The 15,193-nt window shown below is 35.3% G+C and overlaps 1 protein-coding gene across 1 annotated transcript in view; it reads left to right on the plus strand.

Annotated features, from left to right (window-relative positions):
- The first annotated feature begins 2,516 nt into the window (after window positions 1–2,516).
- mcoln1a (mucolipin TRP cation channel 1a) overlaps window positions 2,517–15,193 on the plus strand; it is a 44,322-nt gene continuing 31,645 nt past the window's right edge. The window contains exon 1 of the mRNA XM_062027035.1: window positions 2,517–2,663. Coding sequence (XP_061883019.1) covers window positions 2,633–2,663 — 31 coding nt within the window. The 5' untranslated portion in view covers window positions 2,517–2,632. The remainder of the gene's footprint in view (window positions 2,664–15,193) is intronic.

The following is a 15,193-nucleotide window of genomic DNA, read 5'->3' on the forward strand; positions in this document are numbered from 1 at the left end:
ATAATTTTAAAAAATACTTATTTTTGACTATTTTGCCTTTTGGATCTTCAAAAAATGTAGTAGTATTTTATTTTTTTTAAACTGCCATTGCTCTAAAATAATAATTAATTAAAATCAATGATGTTATGAATTATTGACCTATTTCAAGCTCCAATTACTTCACATCAAATATTCCACTTTTAAATTTTGGGGTGAAAATCTTGCACATTTTGTGTTTTTGCCATAGGAAACAAGAGTTTTAAACAAAAAGACCCCCCCCCCCCCAATATATATATATATATATATATATATATATATATATATATATATATATATATATATATATATATATATATATATATATATATATATATATATATATATATATATATATATATATATATATATATATATATTTAGGGCTATATATATATCGACAGATACACCTGAAATTGATCCAGAGATTTGAGCACTGAATAAAAGATTTGTGAGTTATTTTTAACATATTTATGACTGAGACCCTTCCAGGTCCCCTGAACCAAACTTGAGGGGGGTCCTAAAGGTATATGTGTCCCGCCCGATTGTAGCTGAGATAGGCTCCAGCGCCCCCCGCGGTTCGAAGGGAATAAGCGGTAGGAAATGGATGGATGGATGGTGTGTAAAAAGTTTGGACACCCCTGCAAATAAAGGGAAAACGTTTGAGGTTTGACCTTATATACTGTATTGTTCCCTTTGTTACAGCACCCTCTACTGGTCAAAGGAAGCCACTAAGTACACAACCACTAACAGGAACTCGTGTTTAAAAGGAGCCATGAGAAGGGATGTGTTGCATATTTTCTTTACACCTGCTATACGGATATTGATTTAACTGTAATATCGGCAGAATAATGACGAAGCAGAATGACCGTGCTCAAATCTGTACTATCGCGCAGCCACACTCGGTGGCGCCCGTTAACACACCTACCGGTATTATATGTCAACCATTTAACAATACAAGTATGAATACAACAATATAATACAATTATTTCCTTTTATGACATGATGTTATTGCGCAAAATAATGCCCAAAGTGCGACCAAAAAACTTTCAAATAAATGTATACTGTACACTGTACAGTATACATTTATTTGAACAATACAACAAAAGCACACACATTTGTTAAAATATAGACTAAAAAATTATATTTATATATATATATATATATATATATATATATATATATATATATATATATATATATATATATATATATATATATATATATATATATATATATATATATTAGGGGTGTGGGGGAAAAATCGATTTGAATCGCGATTCTCACGTTGTGCGATTCAGAATCGATTCTCATTTTCTAAAAATCGATTTTTTAATTTATTTTTTTAATTTTTAATTTTTATTTTTTTTAATTAATCAATCCAACAAAACAATACACAGCAATACCATAACAATGCAATCCAATTCCAAAACCAAACTCGACCCAGCAACACTCAGAACTGCAATAAACAGAGCAATTGAGAGGAGACACAAACACGACACAGAACAAACCAAAAGTAGTGAAACAAAAATGAATATTATCAACAACAGTATCAATATTAGTTACAATGTCAACATAGCAGTGATTAAAAATCCCTCATTGACATTATCATTAGACATTTATAAAAATAAAAATAAATGAACAATAGTGTCACAGTGGCTTACACTTGCATCGCATCTCATAAGCTTGACAACACACTGTGTCCAATATTTTCACAGATAAAATAAGTCATATTTTTGGTTCATTTAATAGTTAAAACAAACTTACATTATTGCAATCAGTTTATGAAACATTGTCCTTTACAATTATAAAAGCTTTTTACAAAAATCTACTACTCTGCTTGCATGTCAGCAGAAGATCCTGCTGAAATCCTATGTATTGAATGAATAGAGAATCCTTTTGAATCGGGAAAAAATCATTTTTGAATTGAGAATCGTGTTGAATTGGGAAAAAAATCGATTTTGAATCGAATCGTGACCCCAAGAATCGATATTGAATCGAATCGTGGGACACCCAACGATTCACAGCCCTAATATATATATATATATATATATATATATATATATATATATATATATATATATATATATATATATATATATATATATATATATATATACAGTATATACATATATATATACAGTATATACATATATATATATATATATATATATATATATATACAGTATATATATATATAAACAGTATATATATATACAGTATATACATATATATATATATATATATATATATATATATATATATATATATATATATATATATATATATATGTATATACTGTATATATATACTATATATATATATATATATATATATATATATATATATATATATATATATATATATATATATATATATATATACTTTTCAGGGTTGAAAAGCGTTTACCTTTTTCGTGCTTTTGCCTGAACTTTCTCTCGCCTTGTTCCGGTCACATGCTGTCAGTCACGTGACCAGACCGGAAACAAGTTTTAACAACAGCCGAGCAGCCCATCCTGGAAGTGTTGCCACACTAAAAGTCATAAAAGAAACAACTCTTGACTTTTAGCCGCCCGACTGACCTATTTAAAGATTTTATTTTTAAGAAAATACAAACATGTCTGAGACGGGATACGGTGACACTTCAGGTATTGTAATTCTAACATTCTCTCGATTTTCACCATGTTTTTCGTCCTGTCACAGTAACTTTTCATTGCTATAGTACATCTACAGTAGTGCTGTACATCGTGTTGTGATTGACACAGTTTTGTTGTCTTTTGTACGCACATCCACAACATTCCAGTCAACTCACGTTTACGCTTTTGTTATTTTGTCTTTTTTTTGGACAGTATGAGTTGTTTTTGTCGTGAAGGTTTCTTTTTACCCCAACATTACACATCTGGCAACATTAAGGCTGACCCATCACAATACTTGTTGATACATATGAGATTTATTTAGACTCTCTCACATAACAGATATTGTGTCAATTTTTATTAGTTAACACGTGTTTTCATTTAATATTATACATTTAGCATATTATTTAATGTGCTACATTTTGAACACACGAATGTAATTTTTACTAATGCCAAACGTTTTGTCATGTTTCTTAACTTAAATTAAATGTATTGCCCTGCAAAGACCTCTAATATTAATCCATGAGCTCAAGAAAACTTTAAAATGTATTCTTCAAATCTCCTTTTTTCAGTTTCTCTTGAGGATTTCTTGTTTTTGTTGTTGTTGTTTTTGTTACATCCTTTAATACAACTTAAAGAGCCAAATTAATGATTTAGAAATATTTATTTTAGATTTGATTAAAGTTGTCTTTGTATTATTTGCACTCAGTCAAAGGGCACTTTATTAAGTATTTACAAGTACAGTATATATCTACACAATAAGAACTTTGTTACAAAATATAATTGAAATTTGATAATGATAATATAATAACAAAAATGAACTGCATTCATATAATGAGTTATTTATTAATTTGAATGACAAAAATAAAGGATATATATATATATATATATATATATATATATATATATATATATATATATATATATATATATATATATATATATATATATATATATATATATATATATATAAATAAAGGATATGTATGTATATATATATATAAGGCCCAGGAAGTTTTTTTTACAGTTGATTTGCTGATTAAAGCATGAACCAGTTGTTTACACTATTGTTAAAATATGGGATTTTTCTCAAAAAATAATCGTTAGAAAGAAATACCATATTGAAAGTTGTGATTTTATAGGATAAAATAATTTGACCTACCGAAATTGATCCACATTTCAACGATACTTAAATTAATTGTGATGCGAGTGTGTTGGTGTGTGTGTGTGTGTGTGTGTGTGTGTGTGTGTGTGTGTGTGTGTGTGTTTATGACTTTTAAAGGCAGCATTTTCACTAGTGACCTTCTACAGTTTTAGGGATGGTCATTTTCATATCACAGTTACAGTCATGCTCATAAGTTTACATACCCTGGGAGAATTTATGATTTCTTGGCCATTCTTCAGAGAATATGAATGATACCAAAAAAACCTTTCTTCCACTCATGCTTAATGGTTGTGTAAAGCTATTTATTGGCAAACAACTGTGTTTACTCTTTTTAAATCAAAATGACAAAAGAAAGTACCCAAATGACCCTGATCAAAAGTTTACATACCCCAGTGATTTTGATCTGATAACATGCACAAAAGTTGACACAAACCGATTTTAATGGCTAATCAAGGTTCCAATCCTCACCTGTGACCTGTTTGTTGGTATTTAATGTGTTTGTATAATAGGTCAGTGAGTTTCTGGGCTTCTGAAATCATAAATTCTCCCAGGGTATGTAAACTTATGAGCACAACTCTATGTTTATGGAACTGTTATTTTTGCAAAATTACTTACAATCTCAATCTGTTCGTGTGCAATTCACTTCACATGTGTGTGTACTAATATGTGTGTCTGTATAGCAATCTGTGTGTGTGTGTAATCAGATCCGCGTGTGTGTGTTTTAAGTTGTCTGTCCGTATTATGATTTGTCTGTGTGTCTTTTTTTTGATAATTCTGAGAGACACTAAGAGAGAGCACAGCTTGCAGGTTCAACGTGCACAATTCAATATGTTAGTTGCTCAGACAGTAATGTGTTATAAGTTTAGATTTGTGTATGTTGTTTTTAAATGGGGAAAGATGTTAATGGCGCTTTTTTTCATGTTAGCATTTGAGCTGGCACTAATCAGTCCATGAGTTTATGAAAATGCAGTTATCATTCACGGTTTTTCAATCATTATAATGCAAAACAGTAATACTAACCGTCTGCAAATTTACCGCGGTTATCATTAATACTCTTTATCGTTCCATCCCAAGTTCTTGTATTGGATTGTATATATTGTCTTGTATAGATAATGGCTTTTTTGCCGATATTCCGATATTGTCCAACTCTTAATTACCGATTCCAATATCAACCGATACCGATATATACAGTCGTGGAATTAACACATTATTATGCCTAATTTTGTTGTGATGCCCCGCTGGATGCATTAAACAATGTAACAAGGTTTTCCAAAATAAGAGAACAACTTCAACTCAAGTTATGGAAAAAAGTGCCAACATGGCACTGCCATATTTATTATTGAAGTCACAAAGTGAATTATTTTTTTTAACATGCCTCAAAACAGCAGCTTGGAATTTGGGACATGCTCTCCCTGAGATAATCCTGATACCCATTACAACTATGGGAAATACTATACTTTGACTTTCACAAAGTGCATTATTTTATTTTTATTTTTTAAACATGCCTCAAAACAACAGCTAGAAAAACAATGAAGGCACACAGCTTCAGTCCAGAGTATACTAGAGTAATAAAGTACACAATAACATAGTCCTCCTTTAGTGCAAGACTGCCTGGTATACTGTATAACAGGAAATTATAAACTGGGCTCAATCTGCCCTGTTCTAACGTATTTGTATGAGTAACACAAATGTGCTGCAAGCGAGTGGTGAGTGCTTGAAGTGGCCTCGCAGTCAGCCAGAGCTTCTGAAATGCTGCGTTGAGACAGGGCACCTCCGTTCACTGCAAGCTGCAAAGTGTGTGCCATGCAGAGCAGACTAGCCATACCAAACTCCACTGTAGCTTTTGCCATACTGCGTGCATTGTCCCTGACCACAACGTGGGCTTTCGCCCTGGGGTGGTTTTTGTTGTATTTTTGTTTTTTCTCGGCGGAGTCTTTAAGCGACGACTATTTGATACTACTTTTTTTCGGTGTTTGCTTTTCATCCATCTTCCGCTTGTATTCATCGTGTATCTCCTTATGATTCTTGAAGAGGTGGGAGATCTAATTGCTCGTATTACAGGAAGACGTCTTGGTTCCACCTCGCATAACCAACTTTTTGCAGTCATTGCAACTTGCCAGTTTTTTATCCGTCAGACAAACATTAAAATAATCCCAAACCATAGACATGGTGTCGTTAGTCAGTCCCGGAGCGAGCTGGCTTGTTAGCCACGGCTACAGCACCGGCAACAACACACTCTTGTTGTTGTTATGCTGCGCTCACGGCGGTTTGATGAGGTCATCAAAAGTCGCCAGTAAACCTCTCATACTGCAGTCGTCAACTCTTGTGTTGTGTGTGGGAGAGGGGAGAGGGGAGGTTCTGCTGACTGAGGTATGTACCGCTCCGTACAGCGGCGTTATTCAAAAGTCATTCATTTTACTTTTGAAACCGATAATTTCCGATATTACGTTTTAAAGCATTTATCGGCCGATATGACATCTCTAGTGTTGTACGTATAAACTGTAAGTTTATAATGGCAAACTGTAAAGACTGTGTTTTGTTTTTTTTGTTTTTTGGATAAAAACAACATTAGTAGCCTGAAGGTAAAAACAATCTTTAAGAAATAGTGGTGGTTTTCTTTTCACTTTTTTTAATTAGCAATTTCCTTTATTGCAGCTGTAGTTGTAGGGTTCGAAGCCGCAAGCGTGTGTTTGCCTTCTGGCTGCGTTTCTGCCAGACGAGATGGATGACGCTGATAGCCGCTCGTAGACAGCTTCTCGCTTCTGATTGACAGGCGGGCCCGTCCCGTCGCCGTTGCTGCCACCGCTCGGCAGACGCTCACGAACCCGAAGAGCCAGATATTTCCGCGGATTTACTGGGCTTGAGTGAAGGTGTGTGTCAAGGCGTAGCATGCACCCAATTTTTCTTTTGTCCGACGTCCATCGGCTGTGACTGTCGACACGCTCTCCTGATCAAAGATATGAGTCGACGCTTGTCTCATTCCGTTTTGTCTGCATGAAATCTTAAGTGTTTGGATTCTTTTTCCTCTTTTCTGGCACGCAAGGCCTGTCATGGCCGAGCATCTCGCTCGCCAGCTTAATTAAAACGCTGTCACTCAGCTCATTCTGAAGGGGATTCCTATTCGACAGCAGACGAGGTCAGAGGTCATCAATTCAGATTTCTTGGGACCTGAAGTGACTCCTGTAAATACGAGTACATCAGTAGCCTTTACAAAGATAATAATGCTCTTTTTTTAGACCCATTGTACTTATCTTAGTAGCCGATTGAGTAGTCGATACCAACATTAACACATTTCCACAATTCTTGATACTTATTTGATACCATGATTAAAGAAACTGATGTCATGTACTTTAAAATTCACTACTTTATTGGAAAACTGCTTGAAAGTGGCAAGTATAACTGGGCGATGAAACGATATATAAATATATATCGCGATAGACACATAATCGATATCAATAAAAAATGCGTTCGGTAAAACGTTCAATGGTTTTTTCTTCTTCTTTGTCGGAAGAAACCGGAAGTTGCAAAGAAAGGTTGGTTGCATGAACAAAGGCAATGCAGGAAGTGATCACTAATCAGTGGGAGTGACGCGCTAACAGCCAATCAGGTAACGGTATCAACTATCAAGGTTGGTTGTGCTATCTTGTTGTCTCGCGGTTGATTCTTTGCATGGAGTGAGAAGAAAAACCAAAAATTTGTGCTGCAGAGAGCGAAAAAATTGTCGATAAACAGAAAAAAATCACCTCGACAGTATGGCAGTTTTTTGGATTTTATTTTTCAAACGAACCGTAGTCAGACCAATGTGAACCCACCTGAGCTGTGCTCACCCTTTAGAGCACAGCCGTGCTTTTTGGCACTAAACCTGCAAAAATGTGTTCTTCCCAGGTTTTTTTTATATTTACATTTTCACACTTTGCACTATTTTGTTACACTTTATTAAGCATTTCTCACATTTTGCCTTTTTTTGCTCCTTAAGTTTTAAAGGTTACGTGTTTAATGTGATTTTAGAATTTTGTTTACATTGAGGAGATTGGAATCAGAGGAATGTTACATTTTAAGTAAAAATGTTTACATTTAATAAATTTTTCTCCTCATCCTTATTTTCGATAGGTCACAAAAATATCAATAATTATCGATATCGACCTGTTGTAAAACACTTATATCGTGATGCAGTTTCTTAGCCATATCGCCCAGCCGTAGTGTCAAGTATTCAATATAACTGTGCTTCAACATTTATTTTATCACAGTATTCAAATTGCAGTATCAGCTGCGAAGAGGTAACTATACATTTAAATAAAGAATGGTGCCTATTGCCTTCTAGTATATCAAAACAAACAGCAATATGCTGATGAATGTGGTCATAATTAACAATAGTCAACTATTGTACCTTCTAAAAAGAACAGTAGTGGTCTATAGCTTCCCGGTATATAAAAACAAACAATACTGTGCTTGTAAATATACTCATAAATAACAACTATAGTCAACTATTTTACATTCTAAAAAAAACAGCGGTTGAGCCTTCAAGCATATAAAACAAACAATATTGTTCTTAATATTCTTTCAATATGGTGGTAGTGTGACTTCATCATGTAAATAAATAAATGATAAATGGGTTATACTTGTATAGCGCTTTTCTACCTTCAAGGTACTCAAAGCGCTTTGACAGTATTTCCACATTCACCCATTCACACACACATTCACACACTGATGGCGGGAGCTGCCATGCAAGGCGCTAACCAGCAGCCATCAGAGGCAAAGGGTGAAGTGTCTTGCCCAAGGGCACAACGGACGTGACTAGGATGGTAGAAGGTGGGGATTGAACCCCAGTAACCAGCAACCCTCCGATTGCTGGCACGGCCACTCTACCAACTTCGCCATGTAATTTATAAGGACATCGGCTAATAAAAAGGCTACAATTTCTATTTAAGGACAAATCTTAGTGTTTGTATATAATATTAGTATTAACATTTCAGAATGACACAAATAATAAATAATAATACTGTAGCGGTAGTTACTTGACTTTGTCGTCATTATTCACTGTCATTGTTCTATAACAATGTTGTTCTTGTTTAGCATTCATATACAGTATGCAGTTAAGAGTGAGTAATTCGGTGCGGCCCCTTTAAGTGACTGTCAGGAGATTTACCCAAAGGTGGGGGTTTGTTGTGACCCCCTTTTTGTGTCTCTTTGATGTAAGCAGTTATTCAGTATCGTCTTTGATGGAATAAACTGCGCACACGTTGTGTCAAACGATATTTCAAGTTGTCTTGTTTTTGCGTTACAAGCGCAACAATACTAGATTTTATTTGTCACGCACTTTTTATATCCAAAAATCTTAAATGTTACAGTATAAACCAATATTCAAAACAATAAAAGCTAAGTCATTAAAACCAGTGAAGCATAAGAAACACAAAACATGCAAAATAGTGTTTTTTCGAACAGTGTGTCTGTTTATTTTAGTTATTTAAAGGAAATAACTTCTTCAAAAGATTTCATTCACATTCAACAATATCAATGATAATAACCATGATAATCTTTGTCACGATAACCGTGATATGAAATTGTCATATCGTTACATCCCAAAGTATTAGTCTTGTACATTTATGGTACAGGCATTAAAACGAACATTTTAGGATGTTCCATTTCAACTTCAAACCTGTCATGTTTCCTCATTTGCTGTAATCTGATTTTTTGCTGCACAGAATGAGAGGTCAGAATTGTAGTCAACAAATGCATTTCACGACAAACATCGTTTTAATTGCAATCTTGGTCTTTTTGTTGCTAGTAACATGACAGGAAGTCCAGTTCGTGCTGACTCATACTTTATGCCACACTTCTGTTTTCCATCCAGGAAGTTGCTCGTTTATTCCGCTGACTTACTCATTGAGTCGGGAATCAGCTGTTGGTTCGGCCTTCCTCTTGCAGGTTTCGATGACCACTTTAACCTAAGAAAGATTCATATGTGTCGGGGTTCTGATGTCACGTGTTCTCCTTTCTGTTGCTTTTGTCGCCGGCTCAGTCAGCCAAAGGCAGTCCTGTTGTGTTTTAACGGTCATCTGGCCTTATAAGCTGAACCATGTGACATGGATCATGTATGACTGGCCTTCTTTGTGAGCTGTGGACTTCCTTCGAAAAAAATTCAATTAGGTTCTGCAAAGGCCAAACAGAAATAGGTCATATAGTGGCTGGGGATGTTTATGCACTCAACTGTAGGAAGTACCAGGTGTCTTTTTTTAGGGGTAAGTTATTAATTCAAAGGAAGGCATTTTATGTATTAAAGAGGAACTGCATTTTTTTTTAAATTTTGCAATCATTATGAGAAACAAAAATAAAAAAGTGTTTGTTTTTTTTTGCATTCTAACATTTGAAAAACAATTCCTTCTTGGTGGCTAGCAATGCAGCTAATGGGAGCAACCAATTCTACCTATGAATCACCTTAAAATGCATAAAAAAATCTTCAACAATACATCATTTACGTTCTGTTACCTGTATAATAACTAAGCTGTAACGACATTGTTATTTAAAGAGCGAACACTGAGGAACTCTTTTTGTAGCGTAGTAACACATCGACGCGCTACGATATTAGTAGGGCTGCAACAACTAATCGATTAAATCGATTAAAATCGATTACCAAAATAGTTGGCGATTAATTTAGTCATCGATTCGTTGGAACAATGCTATGCGCATGCGCGGAGTCTTTTTTAAAAAAAAAATTTTGGTTATTTTTTTGTTGTTTTTTTTTGTTTTATAAACCTTTATTTATAAACTGCAACATTTACAAACAGCTGAGAAACATTAATCAAAATAAGTACAAAAACAGTACAAAACAACGCCAGGGCGGCAGTGAGGCTGCGTCTCATGAGGTGGCGTAAGCTAGCCAATGATGTGTCATGTGCAGCTCACGTGACGACGGCGTCTCCTTTGCTGGAAAAATTTGAAAAATGGCACAGGAAAACACTACCGATAGTTTAGCGGAGAAACATCTTGAGGTTATTGCTTCAATGGAGAAAAGTGTACGACCTAAGTCGTCAAAAGTGTGGGAACACTTCACTTTAAAGACTTCAAAGAAGACCGTTTCCTGCAAAATGGCACGGAAGTACAACATTGCTTCAGGAGCACCTGAAGAAGAAACATGTTGGAGCCATGGATGAAGGGAGGAACTCACAGTACGTAACTTTTTAAGTCCATAGTGGCAACAAGCATTCATCAGTTCAGCTTTTTTGTGAGTAACTTTAAAGTTATGCCTTTGTTGCAACGCGGGGCTGATAATGTGTCTCCGGCACATTTGACTCCGTTTTGAGAGAGAAAACGCACGGTTACCAATTTCGAAATAAACGTAACGGACAGAAATATCTCAGGTTGGTTTCATAATGGATCGATGTAGCCGGGCCGATAAAGCTATATAAATATATGTAGATTTGAGTGACGCTTTAGTATAACTAAACGTTATGAAAGTGCTGGAATATTTCATGCTATTATTCAGAGGCAGCCTGAAATGAATCCTTTATTATTCACAACAGAAACGTGTACAATATCTGATTCAGTTCTGATGAGTTACATTTCTGTGTTATTGTTGGTGTATGCTGCACCCCCAATGTCCACAACATGGTGCCAGTATGCTGGGTTTTTTTTCAATAAAATACTGGAAAGGATAGAAATGTAGTTTGCCTCTTTTATCCGATTATTAATCGATTAATCGAAGTAATAATCGACAGATTAATCGATTATCAAATTAATCGTTAGTTGCAGCCCTAGATATTAGCCATATAAACTAACTATGGAAAGAGATAAGCTAGCTTCTACGTCAGCACAAAACGCTTTTCAGTTTGTAATGCACAACACTACGATAGGACACCAATCTGTACTGACTGAAAAACATGAACAATCAGACTGCAGTAGCTGTAAAGTATTAGCCCACACTTCATGTTTTGTTTGTACACAGCTAGCCATACATCGTATGTACTGTAGTTGCTGCATGTATCATGATCAATATAAAGTGTGACTTACTCGATGTACAGTTGTCTCTTTGGTCCAGCTGGCTGGGGACAATTTTCCGACGTTTTTGGGTTAGAACGCCATTTATGTCAAAATAGCATGACTTCAAATTCCACATTTTGCAACTTTGAGTGACTTTCACCTCACTCTCTCGGCTTCTGTCTGCTCCTGCGTCTCACTCTTCCTTTGTGCTCGCTTCTATAAGCAGTAGTTCATCCTCCGTATATTTAGCTTAAAAAATATAAGGTTGTGAATCCTCATTTGTCCAGAAATAGTCGTCGCTGTTGTTTTTTACCATGTCTGCCATGATTAGAAGACCCACACGACTTGTTCACGGAAGTTGGACACACATTGTTGCCAGGAGTCGGAAGTGCGCTTTTGTGGAAACGGAAATAAATGCGCCAAAGAATTACGGTAAATATTGAACGTGTCTGTTACTACGTTATAAATAGACTTGCAGTGAGTATACAAAACCTTGATGGAGGGTTTTGAAATTGTTTTATAGGGCTTTGAACGCTATAACGGTGACCCCCATTTGCCGCATCTTCAATCAAATTTCAATCAATCAAAGTTTATTTACAGTATATAGCCTTTAATCACAAATGTCTCAAAGGGCTGCACAAGCAACAACGACATCCTCGGCTCAGATCCCACATCAGGGCAAGAAAAAACTCAACCCAATGGGAACAACGAGAATCCTTGGAAGGGACCGCAGATGAGGGCACCCCCCCATGGGTGACCGGTGCAATGGATGCCGAGTGGATACGGTTAATAACATGAGAGTCTAGTCCATAGTGAGGTCAGCAGTGGATCCTCTCGTACATAGACACGTCAGCAGTGCAGAGACGTCAGCAATTGATGCATGGAACTTGGAACAGCTAGCGCCTCCTCCGTGGAAACTGATCTGTGGTCACCTAATAACCTCTCCACGCAGGAGACGGGGACAGTGCAGAAAAGAGAGACGGCAGATCAACTGGTCTAAAAAGGGGACTATTTAAAGGTTAGAGTGTATAAATGAGTTTTAAGATGGGACTTAAATCCTTCTACTGAGTTAGCATCTCTAACTTACCGGTAGAACATTCTAGAGTACTGGAGCTCAAATAGAAAACGCTCTATAGCCAGCAAAATGTTTTTGGGCTCTGAGAATCACTAATAAGCCGGAGTTCTTAGAACGCATATTTCTGGCCAGGACATATGGTACAATACAATCAGCAAGATAGAATTGAGCTAGACTGTTTAGTATTTTATACGTAAGTAGTAAAACCTTTAATTTGCATCTTAAGTGCACAGGAAGCCAGTGCAGGTGAGCCAGTATAGGCATAAAATGATCAAACTTTCTTGTTCTTGTCAAAAGTCTAACAGCCGCATTTTGTACCAGCTGTACGTGGACCCCGACTTAAAGAAGTTGAAAAACTTATTCGGGTGTTAGTTACCATTTAGTGGTCAATTGCACGGAATATGTACTGTACTGTGCAATCTACTAATAAAAGTTTCAATCAATCAATGTAATCTTTTAACCCTAAACATAGGGAGACCTGAAAATAGTACGTTACAGTAATTAAGACTTTAAAGCAGGGGTGTCAAACTCATTTTAGATCGGGGGCCACATGGAGAAAAATCTACTCCCAAGTGGGCCGGACTGGTAAAATCACGGCACGATAACTTAAAAAAATAAATAAAGACAACTTCAGATTGTTTTCTTTGTCTAAAAATAGAACAAGCACATTCTGAAATTGTACAAATAATATTTATGTTGGATTTTTTTTTTTTTACAATTACCTGTTGCGGTTAATAGTATATATACTTTATTTGTCGTTATTTATATTTTCTGAATAAATTATGTGATAATGTTCATCAGTTGGTGTTAATTTTCAATCTATCAAGATAAACATTTTATCAAAATCAAATTACAGTATGTTATTTATGTAGTTTGATCATTTTCCTCCACTGATGTACTAACATTATTTGGTTTATTTTGTACATATGTAGCATCATCTACAAAGATACAAATAATTGCTATTGCGACATCCAGAAAAAAAATTTCAGGTTAATTTTTATACTTAGCAAACTCATCCCGCGGGCCGGATAAAACCTGTTCGCGGGCCTGATCCGGTCCTCGGGCCGTACGTCTGACACCCCTGCCTTAAAGGGTGGTTAGAAGTCAAATGAGCAGACAAAGAAAAAGCCCCTGTGTGTTTGAAGCGAGGCAGCAAATTTTCTACTCAGTTGAGCCAGTTAAAGTCAAACGTTACAAGGAGGCAGAGCGTACAAGAAATGAGCAGTCAGATGTACTCTGGAGAACTAATTTGATTCATGGGATTCTCGCTTTCCATATTATTCTGATGATGTCTCGCGCTTTCTTGGACATTTACCATCCTGATAGTCTTTAAGGGGCCACACAAGCTTTAAAAAGTCATGATTATCAGATAAAAAGTCATAATTATGAAATAAGAAAGTTGAAATTATGAGATAAAAAGTCATAATTGTGAGTTAAAAACTCATATTAATGAGATTAAAAAATAAATTGATGAGATATGTAAATTGAAATTATGAGTTAGTCATAATTACAAATTAAAAAGTCATATTCATGAGATAAAAAGTCATAATAATGAGTTAAGAACTCATATTTATGAAATTAAAAATCTAAATTATGAGATAAGAATGTCGAAATTATGAGTTAAAAAGTCATAATTACAAGTTAAAAAGTCATATCCATGAGATATGTTTGCTGTTTTCACTGTCAGGGACTTATAACGGCAACTAGTATCAAGTACATTTTGTAAGACAATTCACACAAATTAATGAATCACCCTTATTAATTGATAACAAACATTTGTATCCGTTTTTGGTTAGCTGTGTGTACGCAGCCTCAGAATTCTGACCTGATGTCGCATGTTCGCAACCGTATATAAGACGACCCTAAATTTAAGACTCTCTCTCTTTTTAAAAATTCTTTCTTGATAAATCTAAGACCAAAAAAAAAATGTTGTTGTGTTTTGTATTATTTCCTGTCCTGGTGACCAGATGGTGCATCTCTAGGGATTCCCTTTTTGCAGAACGGACTCTAATACTAACAAAACAAACAATACTGTAATATAGCTATCACGTCTGTAAACTAAAAATGAATAAATATATACGTTTGTTGACGATAAAGCTTTTTATACTATCATTATATCGTGATAATTGCATGTTGATGCAGGCATGTGATTTTTCCGTCTAAAGTCGGAATTCCGTCTTTTTTAATCTCGGGGGAAAAAAAAATTATCTCCCGTTTTTCCGGGTTTTTTTCCGACCCTAAATCAAGATTCGAGACGTAGTTTATATTACGCCGTAGTTGATTGGTCGATATGTTCCTTGTGACCAATCAGGACATCTGTTATGAATG

The sequence above is a fragment of the Entelurus aequoreus genome, linkage group LG18, assembly GCF_033978785.1.
Source record: "Entelurus aequoreus isolate RoL-2023_Sb linkage group LG18, RoL_Eaeq_v1.1, whole genome shotgun sequence".
In the NCBI taxonomy this organism is placed as follows: Eukaryota; Metazoa; Chordata; class Actinopteri; order Syngnathiformes; family Syngnathidae; genus Entelurus; species Entelurus aequoreus.